At 41.8% G+C, this 12,322-nt stretch overlaps 1 protein-coding gene across 2 annotated transcripts; it reads left to right on the top strand.

Annotated features, from left to right (window-relative positions):
* The first annotated feature begins 121 nt into the window (after window positions 1-121).
* On the top strand, window positions 122-12,260 carry INTS14 (integrator complex subunit 14). Of its 2 annotated transcripts, XM_063346383.1 has the most exons (13): window positions 196-233; window positions 463-546; window positions 659-925; window positions 2,276-2,383; window positions 4,202-4,357; window positions 5,710-5,828; window positions 6,257-6,399; window positions 8,105-8,197; window positions 9,270-9,414; window positions 9,665-9,798; window positions 9,910-10,028; window positions 10,413-10,478; window positions 11,435-12,260. In XM_063346383.1, exons 3-13 carry the CDS (start codon window positions 704-706, stop codon window positions 11,684-11,686), a joined length of 1,557 nt encoding a protein of 518 aa, XP_063202453.1. In that variant the 5' UTR covers window positions 196-233; window positions 463-546; window positions 659-703; the 3' UTR covers window positions 11,687-12,260. The 2 variants fall into 2 exon arrangements, with proteins under 2 accessions (XP_063202452.1, XP_063202453.1); XM_063346382.1 differs by lacking the exon at window positions 463-546 and having other exon boundaries at window positions 122-233.
* The last annotated feature ends 62 nt before the right edge of the window (window positions 12,261-12,322 follow it).

The following is a 12,322-nucleotide window of genomic DNA, read 5'->3' as shown; positions in this document are numbered from 1 at the left end:
TTATTTTATCGTGGCAGTACTTTTCCACAATACCGGCATCTAGCTGAACTGCTTTCCCTCGTGCATGCAGTATTACAGGCTTATCCTGCTTTTACTACTGAAAACGCCGTTTCTCCCACCGCCGCGCAGGCCGGCCCTGTGTGGAGAGCCCGCCCGGCCCCTTCCCGCCCGGCCGCGGCGTTCCGGGGGGGACGCTTTCCGCGACGGACCCATGGCGGCACGGCGGGCCGGGGGTGAGCAACACTGTTTCCCTTCCCCCTCTCGCCTCGCTCCCCTCTCACCCCCCGAGCAGCCCGGGCCGGCCCCAGGGACTGTCTCTCAGGCCCCGCTGAGGAGGAAGGGTTGGGAGGGGGGTCCGGCTCCCTGCTGGGTGTCCCCGGGCCTCTCCTCGGCCCTCGGGGTGTCCCTGCTGCTCTCTTTCCCCCGTCGAGGCTCAGCCCTGGCCTCGCTCACCGTTTCCAGGCCGCTACAGCCGGTTGGAGATGCTGTGTGTGGTTCAGGAGCAGAGCTGTTGACTTAATCTGCACGAAAGCCCACGGTTTTGAGGTAATTGTTGCTTGCCCCTCTGCACGGTAGGGTCAGTGTGAGAGGACGTGCATTGCCTTGTAACTGCTGCTTCAATAATCATGTGTGGCCTGTTTTTTCCCTCTCCATGCAGTGGATCACAGTTCTCCACAGCGGTAGCAGAGAGGAGCAGCTCATCATGCCGACGGTGGTGGTGATGGACGTGTCGCTCTCCATGACACGGCCAGTGTCAGTGGAGGGCTCCGAGGAGTACCAGCGGAAACACCTGGCTGTCCACGGCCTGACCATGCTCTTTGAGCATATGGCGACCAACTACAAGCTGGAGTTCACGGCCTTGGTGGTGTTTTCCTCGCTCTGGGAGCTGATGGTGCCTTTTACGAGAGACTACAACACGCTGCAGGTAGGGTGCCTGAAGCACAAAAGCAGAAAGCTGTCAACATTAAAAAAAAACCACCAAAGCCCCACGTGTGTATCCAAATCATGGTGAAATTGTGTGATTTCATATCATCCTGTGCACAACATCTTGCGTTGGGTGTTTTATCCTTATTTTAAGGATAGGTGAAATCAATGCATTGGAAGCGTTTTGCTACTTCATCGATCATACTTTGCAGGTGACCTCTGGAGTGAGATTAGTAAACAGTGGGGATGGAGGAAAGGGCTGCCTGATGAAGCTCTTAAAAATGCCAGTGGTTCTGTGACATTCCCATTTTTCTCTGTAGTTGTTGATTTGCTCTTGATAAATGATGCAGCAGGCAGGACCGTTTAGAAAGGTTTTGAGTCAAATGATTTGGTAGAGAGAAGGTGCTTTTAAGAGTATGTAGTAGTTGAAGCAGGGCAGGAATGAGAATAGGTGATTTTAGGCCTCGCAGATGTGATGGGAAGTGGGGAGAAAATGGAAAGGAGAAAGTCCAAGAAGGAAATTCCATACAAAAGCAGGAAGGCACTGCAAGTCTCTGAAGCCAGTAAAAATTGTACATGCTTATCTGGTTATCATATATAATATCAAGAAGAAACGGTACATCACTGTCACAGGGCACCATGTTTTAGGTTTGTCAGTTGTGGGATGTGCAGATTTTAATAAGTATTCTGTGTTTTGCTTGTGTTTTAGCAGGTGAATTCTCTTTGCAGAGAGAATTTAGCAGAGTGCATTCTCTTTTCTTTATTTTCCCCTCTCTAAGAGTTCATTTGAGGAATTTCTGAAAGCCAAGAATCCAGCCAAGCCCTGCCACATGTTAGTTTTACATCCCTTCTTATGACGCTGTGTTTAAACGTGGTGTTTTTTAAGGAGAAAAGCTGCTTTATGCTTATAGAAACAAGACATGGATATGAGTTTTGGATTCTGTTACACTCTCTGCCAAAGAGTTTTTGTGAGACAAGCTCCTTGTGGCCTACTTTCTGAACCTCTAAGTTAGAGTTGCTCTGATACCTGGGAGGATTTTCTAAGCTAAGTGTTTCATGTTAGACCTTGCTTCAAATTATGACTTCATGATTTCTTTGAGACATGCAAAGGATTTTTTTTCTCCCAAAGAGCCGTGTTTATAATATTATATTTCCTTTCTTTCTTTTTTTTTTTTTTTTTAAACTTTGCAGGTCGTATATAAGAGCATAGCGCTTTGCATTGCATTACAAGGCAGTTATGTTACAATGGAAAGCAAACATACTGACTTACCGCAAAACTGTGAATAACTTTTCTGTGTTTCCTGATTAGTGCTCTTTCACCCAGCAACAACAGTGGTGTTTGTCTTCACAGGAAGCCCTGAGTAACATGGATGATTATGACAAAACCTGTCTAGAGTCAGCGCTGCTGGGGGTTTGCAATATTGTCCAGCAGGAATGGGGTGCAGCAATTCCTTGCCAGGTACGACTGATTTCACTGTTCTTAGGATCTAGCATATATGTAGTACTCCCCGTAAGTTGCAGGTGGAAATGGAAATGTAATTAGGAAACTCTGAGTACTCTCAGGCATGCTGGTGCTACAGGAAGACAAAGAATTAGTATTTTAAATATATCTGGAATATGAACAGAAGGTCATCTTTATTAAAATATTCAGCAGCAAAAAGCTAGACTGCTTCCTGTCTGATATGTTACTGCATTGGAGTGGATTGTAAAATCTGGCCCAAGAGTACTATTTTAGAGGCTTGGTATTTGATCTGGATGCAACCTTCTGTCCCAGGAGCCTCACTCAGTTTGGAGCGGGTATCGCCATACATACAGTAACCTTTCTCCTCCAGTACCTGATGGTTTCCAAGGCTTGTAACTGTTACAGGTCTCAAGCAACAGCATGGGACTACTGCTGAGTCTGTTTTCATCTGTCTTCTTTCGCTAATGAGTCACTGGGCATGCATCTGCTCACACACTCCATTCAGCCCTTGCAGCTCTCAGCCTTCTGAATTTGCTGCCTCTTATGGCCAAGTCTGCTTTTAGCCCTCAGTTTTCTGAGACACTTAAGAGCCTGTTGCTCTTTGAGTTAGGATTTAAGTTCAGTAATTTTGCAACTCAGTGAGCCAGGAAGATGTCTCAAGCGATATTCTTTAAGGAGAAAAAAGATAGAGGTTTATTGTGTAGGCAATGCTCCACAATCTAACAAGGATAAAAGGCACCTTGAAAAAGCAGACATTCAAAGCAAAGAACTGGAAAGATGTAAAAACCAAGCATAGATTAGACCTCAACAATTTGGTCTCTCGTTTGTGTCACGGCTCATTTTACTGGAACTTCAGGTAATGGGGTGATGAAAGACAGTGGGGAATATGCTGTGCAGAATCTTGAAATAGTGAAAAACATTACGGGCGAGAAACAGTTCAGGTGGTAACTGAAGAGCCTGCAAAAGAGAGAGACTGAGGATGAAGAGAGAATACAAATCTGGATGTAGCAGGTATACATTGATTTCAGTTGGATTTATTTTCCTTACTTCTCAGCCAAAAATAATGCTTGCTGTTGCTGTGCAGGGTTGAAAGAGCAGCTGTTTTACTACCTTGGAGATGACTGGGTCGCAGCTGAGTGTAAATAGTTCCATTATTCAGCGTAACGTATTAGTGCAGGTTTCTACAAGGAGTGACTTTGGACATGCAACCAAATGGCAAAATGCGTATTTTTGCTTTAATAGTTCTGCTGCAAAATGTGAACACACTGCAGCTGTATTTCTTTGCAAAGAATTAAGGTCATTAATACAACATTCTGTATGGCTTCTGTGGCTTGTGGTGGAAGTTGGGTTGCCCTCCAGATTCTGCAGAAGAAATGGGCTTTACTTTCCATCTGAAAATAAACCTGAAGTTCTTGAGTCCGTCAGCAGTGGGCTGCTTGTTTGGCTGCATGGTCACTGTTCTTGTAGTGTACACTTAAAAATGGCCATGTTTATGCACAGCATGGTGTGTTTCTAGCTATGAAATTTATATTTTGGTGCAATTGCCTAATGACAGCAAAATTTGTATTTACCACGTGCATGGTTCAAATTGCAATGGTTAAATTTTCAATTTCTCATTTATGTACCTGTTTCTGGGAATTTTACTCACAGTTCTTTCCCCAGCTCAGTGGAGGAAATCCCCGTGTGAGCAGGGATTTTCAGTGTAGAAGCGCATGCTGCGAGGAAGGCTGCTGAAATGTGTCGGTGTGTAGTTGCCCTCTGCAGATAGCAGTGTGCCTTTACGTGGAAGTGCTAATCTGTCCTCTTTCATTCAAGGTTGTTCTTGTCACTGATGGCTGCTTGGGGATCGGCAGAGGCTCCCTGCGGCACTCACTAGCTACTCACAACCAGCGGAGTGAAAGCAACCGGTTTCCACTGCCTTTCCCATTCCCGTCCAAGTTGTATGTCATGTGCATGGCAAATCTCGAAGAGGTGATGTCTTTAACACATACCTTCTTCTTTGTTGCGTTGGATAATTATTGGGCTTCTCTGAACTAATGATCAGGTCAGCACAAAACATACTTTGATGTTCTTGTGCTTAGTTTTAAAATATAGTTGACACTCTGGTGCTTACTGGTAGTTATTTGGTGAAATGTAACAGTAGTATCTTTTTTGAAAGTTTATTATTGCGCTGTTATTATCTACTACCATTGCATTATTATCATGATCTTTATAAATTGTGTTAGTTTCTCCCTGGAGAATATTATGCGATTTTTATTTATCTGTTTATATTATTACCTTTACTGCATTAATTACATTGAATGCTTTTGTAGGCTTTTTTTAATCTACAATTAAATTCTTGAATAAATGACTTCTATCGCAAAGATGCTCAACACTTAAAACAACAGTAGCTTTATGTAGAAATGTGAGTGAGCAAAATTCTGAAGTCTCCAAGCCTGTGTTGAAACCAGCTTCCCTTAGTTCTGATGGAAAGGTGACTGTTTTCTTTCTCTTTAGGTACCTTTGAAAATCTCAATACCAGCTTTAAAATTCTTCATAGTAGTTAGAATTCTGTTGAATAAAAACATTTAAAAAGAAGCCTATATAGACTAAAGTTCCTTAGATTGGATTTTATTAATAGCATTGCTTTTGACTTGACACCTGTATTCTTCTGTCTATCACAGAAGGATTTTCTGCTTAGGCGCGCAATAGGTATTTCACTTCAAGGTCTCTGTCGAGGAGGATACTCTTGATTAAGCTGATGGATTGAAGCATTGTTTACACATCAGAATAACTGGGAAAATATTTGAAATAAATCTTCTATTACTGATAAGCTTAGGTGCTTTCACAAACATTCTCTAAGAAGTTCTCAAAATACCTGCCTTCCCTCCTAAAAAATTTAATATCCTGAAAGAGCTGGAAACTTAGCATTACCAATGAACTGTTATACTAGCTAAGGCATTCCTGTCCTCTTGAAGACTGAGAGCTTCTGGGATTTTTTGGTTGCTTAAGCCTGCTTTCAAAGCAGAATTTAACACGATAAAGCAATGTATTTGGAGTTGGACGCGGTAATCCTTGTGGGTCCCTTCCAACTCAAGATATTCTGTGTTTATTTGTTACTTGGCCAAACGCTGCCTCTGGTCTAATAGAAATGCAACGTAAGGAGTACATTTCCTGGGAGACCAAGAATGTTTGTTTATTCAGAAAGGAGTGAGATAACAAGAAATCTTGATAGTATCCAAACGGATGCTTTTTTGCTGTTGTGTATGTTTTCTGAAAACTGGTTAACAGAAAGAGAGTAAAAAGAAAACTTAATAGAAACATCTCACTTTCTTTTTTTACAGCTTCAAAGCACAGATTCCTTAGACTGTCTGGAGCGGCTCATAGATTTAAACAATGGGGAAGGGCAAATTTTCACCATCGATGGACCCCTTTGCCTGAAGAATGTACAGTCTATGTTTGGGTTAGTAGACTTGTAGATAATATGCCTTTGTGAAGGTTTCCAGGTAGCATCTGTAAAAGAATACAAATATAGCAAGAAATCCGATGAAATGGGGTGTTCTAATTAACCCTTTTTTCTTTTAGTTTGTGTCTTGTTAACTGTCTTCTCAGTTCATTGGTTAAGGTCAATATTTATTTTAGTCATTCTCTAACAAACCATAGCATCTGTTTATGATTGGCAGGTAGAAGAAACTCATTTCCACAATTACTGTTTGTTTGCCATCAGTGTGATAATACGCTGCTTTATTTTGTAATTTAGCAATGCTAGAACTATCGAATTAACTGTAGTTAAAAAAAAAAGTTTTGGAAGCTAAGTTAATGTGCTTTAGAGAAAATATTTTCATTTGATATGTATTATGTTTTCCTTAATAATAACTGATTGTGTTCTAGGAAGCTAATAGACCTGGCTTATACACCATTCCATGCTGTTCTCAAGTGTGGCCACTTAACATCTGACGTGCAAGTATTTCCCAGACCAGAACCTTTCATTATAGATGAGGAAATAGACCCCATCCCTAAAGCAATTAATACAGGTAACAAATCTTTGATTGCTTTTTTACTTAAATCCATTTGATTTCTACCTTTTCGCTGCCACCTCTTACCTTGTGTATAATTACTGTGTCATCCACTTTCTCTCTGCAAGGATCAACCTCTGACTGTGTAATTTTTTGGTATATGTGGCACCAGGGGACAAGAACGTCACCCTGATTCAGTCATGCGTGCCTGGTAAAAGGGCTGGAGTAGGGTAGAGGCACTTTCGAAGCTCAGGATGCCGATTTCTAGGGGCAAGGGCTGTGGGAGACAACCACGGGCTGCTTTCCGTGGGTATCCTTATAGGCTTCATGGAGGATAGGAGAGGTGTGTTGCAGAAGGAGCTGCATTTTGTATTAGAGTTGCCTTTATCAGAAAGACCCTGTATTATCAGGTGAGACAAACTAGCATCTTTCTGGAGGTTTCTTCAAGGAATCCACTAGAAGTGGAGTCAAGAAGAATTGTTGAGGCAGCACAAGCAAAGGTTGAGATTTGTGAAATCTCTGTCTTTATAGTTTGTCTGTCATCCTGGCACTTCTTACCAATACTAAGTAATTTTTTAAAACAGCTGTGCAAAGAAAACCTTTCTCAGCCCTCCCATTAGTCAACACTGTGTCCCTGAATGGCAGGTAGTCTGTAGGTAGCCCATGCCTGTCTCTTGCAAATGGCTAGGCACGTTTCTTGGAGAGAATACTGAACTTCACTACTTTGCCTTAAGAATTAAGCTTGAACTGTAGCATCAAAATAGCTCTCAGCTACATGCATTTTGTCGTTCTTTCCGGTGGGCAGTAGAGAGCTGTGGCTCTTGAGCTAAAGGTTGGCACCCTCAGTGATAGCCCAATGTGGCTAACGCTGCAAGGGAGCTGGTGGGAGGGAGTTCCTGCTGCCTTCACAGTATTTGAGAAGTGCAAAGAGAGTGACTTGGTTAGATCGTGTGCCCAGGTGTCCTTTCGGATAATTTCTGGTTTGCAAGTTTTTAGCTCTGCTGGCAATTTCATTTCCTGCATCTGTCCTGTAGACTTCCTTTTTTCCTGTGTTCATCAACAAAATGTGCACAACTTGCATGTGAATAAGGACACAATACTGGTAAATTTTTGCAAGGAAGTGAACCGCAGCCTACAAATTACTGCCACCAAGATTGCCTTGATTTGTGTGGGTTTTTTTAAATCTGCAAGAGAAAAAACATTTATTTGGGGTGTGATCACTTCTTATTTGTAGGTGCATACTTTTTAAATAGGAATGAGTGCATCTGTACCAAAATAGCAAAAGCAAAGAAAAAAGAGCATGCGGTGTGTCTTGATGAGGGAGGCTTTGTTTTGCATTCAGTCTCAGAGTTCCTCTAGTGCTAGCAGATCTGGTTTAGTCCTTTGTTGTTTTCTCTCCTTTTGAATATATAAAATGGCAATGGTTTGGGTACAGTGTGAAAAACAATGTGCACAATTCTGTATTTGTCTAGCAACATGGTTCATGGACAGCAGTATGTGTGTGGCAAAAGTGATGTTCTCATCTTAAAGCATCGTGGTATTATGTATGCGTGATCGTATCCTGTTAGCACCTCGACACCCCGGTCAAGGCTGGGGCTCTGTTGTGCTGCCTCTAGTCACTGCTTCAGAAAACTTAGTGGTGTAAGAAGTGCTAACGTTAAGTTGACTCTGAATACATTTCAGCTGTTTCCAAATCTGACTTAAACCTGTTGTCTCCCCACAGATCTAGAAATTGTTGGTTTTGTAGATATAGCTGACATTTCTAGCCCTCCTGTCTTGTCCAGACACTTGGTACTGCCCATTGCACTAAACAGAGGTGAGCAAGTTTTGTTTTCTTGTAGCAAAAACCACTTTTAACTTTCTTTGTAATGTCTGTGATGGTTTAGACTAGAAGCACAGGTTTTATGTTTTATCAAAATACCAGGTGCCTTAAGAGACATGTTTGTGTGGTTACGTTAAAATTAAAACCTTGAACAAAAGCTCTTTATTTTTTTGAATACTGTGTTCTTTAGAAAGTTAATAGAGGGAACAGTGCCCTTATAGCGTCATTATTAATAGACATGCTAAACTTAAAGCTAAAAATAGTTATGGGCCATGAAGTATGTGGTGCAAGATGAATATTTAATGCCTCCATCTAATTGGTTCTTGGAATGATTTGTTGTTGTGCAAAATCTGATCTTAATGACAACTAGATTGTTCAGTTGTACTGGAGCATTAATTGCGGCTCACTGGGGCTAAGTATATATGTATCTATACAAATGACTGGCGTAGGCTTCGAGGATGGGTAAGCATGTTACTGACTTGCAGCTACTTGTGTGCATCAGCATGTGTTTAGAACTTCCCCTTTCCTTTTATCACGGCTTTGGAGTGCAGCAAAGAGATTTCTCTTGGTAAAGCGGAATGAAAGTTCCAGATATGCTTTCATCTCTGTATTAACACTCTTATCCTGCCAGGCCTTTCACCTTAGAAGATACTAACAGTTAAATCACAGCTATGTTCCAGCTACTAAAACATAGTAAGTTTCTCATAATGACCACAAATAGCACAGGAGAGGACTTGGAATTCAGGATGCTTTTGGTTCAGAAGCAGCCACGTATTCATTGCCAGACACTTGGTGCTGTTTCATTTCACTTCTAGTTTCTTCAAGGCTGAGGTTTTATTTGCAGGTTTTTTGGTAACTCTGTTTTGTGAGTAGGGTGCAGTGGAATATTTATATAACGTTAACAGTGCCAGTTTGCCCAAAGAGCTCATTTAGCAGCTGTTTGTTCTACAGAAGTATTAATTGGCTCTTGCATGGCAGAGGATACAGGGTGGTGTCGTGGAAATAGAACTAGAGTGTTTGAATTTATTCTTATGTTGTCTCTCTGTTTGCATTCATTCTTCTCCAGAAGGTGATGAGGTGGGACCTGGGATCACAGATGACACCGAAGACGAGAATTCAGCTAATCAGATTGCTGGGAAAATCCCCAACTTCTGTGTTTTATTACATGGCAGCCTGAAAGTGGAAGGCATGGTGGCTGTCGTGCAGTTGGGGTATGGAGCTGGATGTCTGCCTGAAAAATCTCTTTGCTCATTTATGCTTTATTTATAAATTATGCTTATTTATATCTGTATTCTGTACAGAACTCTGCACTGCTAGACAAAGCTATGCATTTTTAATTGTGGATATGTTTCTGCCAGTATAAATTGCAAATAGTGAGCCTCCACACAGCGGGCGGGGGACAAATGCTAGGCAAAGAGGGGTGGCAGATTTTCAGCCTTTGAGATTTGTTCTTTTCAATAGGCCAGAGTGGTATGGAATGCTCTATTCACAAGCTGATAGCAAGAAGAAATCAAACCTTATGATGTCGCTTTTTGAACCTGGTCCTGAGCCCCTTCCATGGCTGGGGAAGATGGCACAGCTTGGACCTATTTCAGGTACTGGTTGCACTCATTTGAATAATTCTTACCCATTCAGTGTTTTCTTGTGTGAATGACCTTGACAAGTCTTAGTTGTTAAGTTGTTCTTATTTTCTTCCCCTCCCCAAGATGCGAAAGAAAATCCTTATGGAGAGGATGACAATAAGAGCCCTTTCCCCTTGCAACCCAAGAACAAACGCAGTTACGCGCAGAATGTAACTGTATGGATTAAACCAAGCGGCCTCCAGGTAATAACACGGATTTTGCACTTGATGCTTTACTTGGATCAGCAGTAGCCATCTGACCAGCAAAGTGGAGTCTGTGTGTGTCTTGTCCATTTAATGTAATTGCTTTATTGCTTTTCTTTCATTTTTATAAACACTGCGTCTTTAAAATATCATGATTAAAGTGCAATCAGAAAACATAAATTGTTTAATGAAAGCTGTGTCTCCAGTGTAGCATCTGGCTTAGTTTATTAAATTTAGTATAATTACCATTTATGTTTCAGCCTTTGTGAGCTGCAGTCTTGTCAATGGTCAGCATAATTTAACAATAAATAGTTGAGGATTTTTTTTCTGCAGCTTCCCCAGCCGTTGCCAAGATTTTTTAATTATTTTCTTTCTTTTCTGCAGACAGACGTACAGAAGATCTTGAGAAATGCGAGGAAACTCCCTGAAAAAACTCAAACCTTCTATAAAGTGAGTAACATTTCGGGCTGGCCCGAGATTGATCCATAGTGATAGTGGTGCGTTTGACAGGAACACCTACTGCCTGTGTCCATAGGATGTTCTGTCCAAGCTTGTCGGGCTCTGCAACACATACATGGCTCTATAAAGGAAACACCTTGGGCCCATTTTACAGACTAGGTAAGGTGAGACAAGGGGGTCTGGTTTTCCTGCCGCCACGGTCTCTGTCAGGGTGGCAGAGACATACCATGTTTACAGGTGCCTCTCATGATCCCTGCTGCTTCCTTGGTGAACTTCTTTGCAGATTTTATGCTGTTGTTCAGGCAGAAATAAACAGAGGAATCAGAGAGGAATAAAACACAGATGTCATTCTGAGTTTAAGAGGGTCTCTTGCATTTTTTCTGCAGCAGAGAAACACAAAATTCTAGGCACATTTGGACACATTGTAATAATCCATAATCTAGACTGTAGCTGGAGGTAATTGCAGGCTTAGTGCTGAAGCAGTTTATTGTTGTAGCCCATAGAGACTCAAAGAATGAATATACTGCCTAAATGCACATAAGCGCTTGTCAGTTTATAGTGAAGAAAAATGAATATATATATATGTACATTTTGCTGGATACTGTGGTTAAAAGCAGGAGTCAGCGAAGCCTAAGTTGGAGGCTGCCTCCAGCTGGGACGCAGGCAGAACAGGCAGGTACAATCGCTGAATGCACAAAAGGGAAAAGGGAGAAGTGGAGATTTATAGGAAGGGAAAACCCAGCTGTTTAGTTGTGCTGCTATAATCTTCAGCCCTGAAGCATTTTTTTATCTTATGAGCAGCAGACGGTTTCCAGCAGCTGTACTGATCACTCAGGTTATTTTCCTTTAAGTGAATAAGCTTGCCATTAAAAAAGAAAGAAGTAAGAAATCCATGTTTTTATGTAAAGGCTTACAGTGTCTTTAAAAGGAGTTTTCCTTCTTTGCAGGAACTTAATCGTTTACGAAAGGCAGCTCTGGCCTTTGGCTTTTTGGACCTCTTGAAAGGTGTGGCAGACATGCTGGAGCGGGAGTGCACCCTGCTTCCTGACACGGCTCATCCCGATGCGGCGTTTCAGCTCACACACGCTGCTCAGCAGCTCAAAGTGGCAAGTACGGGAGCATCGGAATATGCTGCCTATGATCATAACATTGCTCCACTGCAGACAGACTTTTCCAGTAGCAGCACTGAAAGAATGTGAAGTCTCCATTTTGTGAACTTCTATAGATTTAAGACTCAAGTGGTTCAATTTTTCTCATCCTGTTTACTTTCTAGGGCCTGTTTAATTGCTGTTTGGAGAACTTCCTATCAAAACAGGGTCCCTTACCTGTGTCAGTGCTCTCTTAAAAAAAATTAGCTAGTTTGCGGTGGTTTTAATCAGACCTGGAAACTGTGGAAAGTGTCCCAAAGTAAATTACTGTGCTGGATGCTGGGTGGAAGCTATTCAGTTCATGGGAGGAGAGAAAGAAAATGCCATCATAGGCAGCACGCGGCTCATGGCTTTTGGCCCCCCCAAAACGTGGTTACTACATAACTGAACCCACTGGTATCCTAAAAGGCAGCTACTATACTTTATACACCAACGCGTGAGAATCACTGTGCAAGATCAGATACACAGCTAATTTCAGGGTGTTGTCACTCATTTTATGTCCGACTTGAAATCCAGTCTGTACTGTCGTAATGAGGGTTATCACTTGTATTGCAATGCTTATGCTTGTGAAAGTAACTTAATCTTGTGAGATGATTTTTTTATTTGTGTAATATTAATAAAGATTAAATCTTCATGAAAATTTAAGTTGGACTTGTTCCATTTTCACAGCAACTAGGCTGTGTGGCC

The sequence above is a fragment of the Chroicocephalus ridibundus genome, chromosome 9 (assembly GCF_963924245.1).
Source record: "Chroicocephalus ridibundus chromosome 9, bChrRid1.1, whole genome shotgun sequence".
Classification (NCBI taxonomy): domain Eukaryota; kingdom Metazoa; phylum Chordata; class Aves; order Charadriiformes; family Laridae; genus Chroicocephalus; species Chroicocephalus ridibundus.
Note: the sequence above shows the minus strand (reverse complement) of the source record. Positions and strands in the feature narration are given on the sequence as shown.

Coding starts and splice junctions, on each gene's coding strand:
- INTS14 (XM_063346382.1), top strand. CDS start 704: ATGCCGACGGTGGTGGTGATGGACGTGTCGCTCTCCATGACACGGCCA. Junction 926..2,275: donor GAGACTACAACACGCTGCAG/GTAGGGTGCCTG, acceptor TTGTCTTCACAG/GAAGCCCTGAGTAACATGGA. Junction 4,358..5,709: donor GCATGGCAAATCTCGAAGAG/GTGATGTCTTTA, acceptor CTTTTTTTACAG/CTTCAAAGCACAGATTCCTT.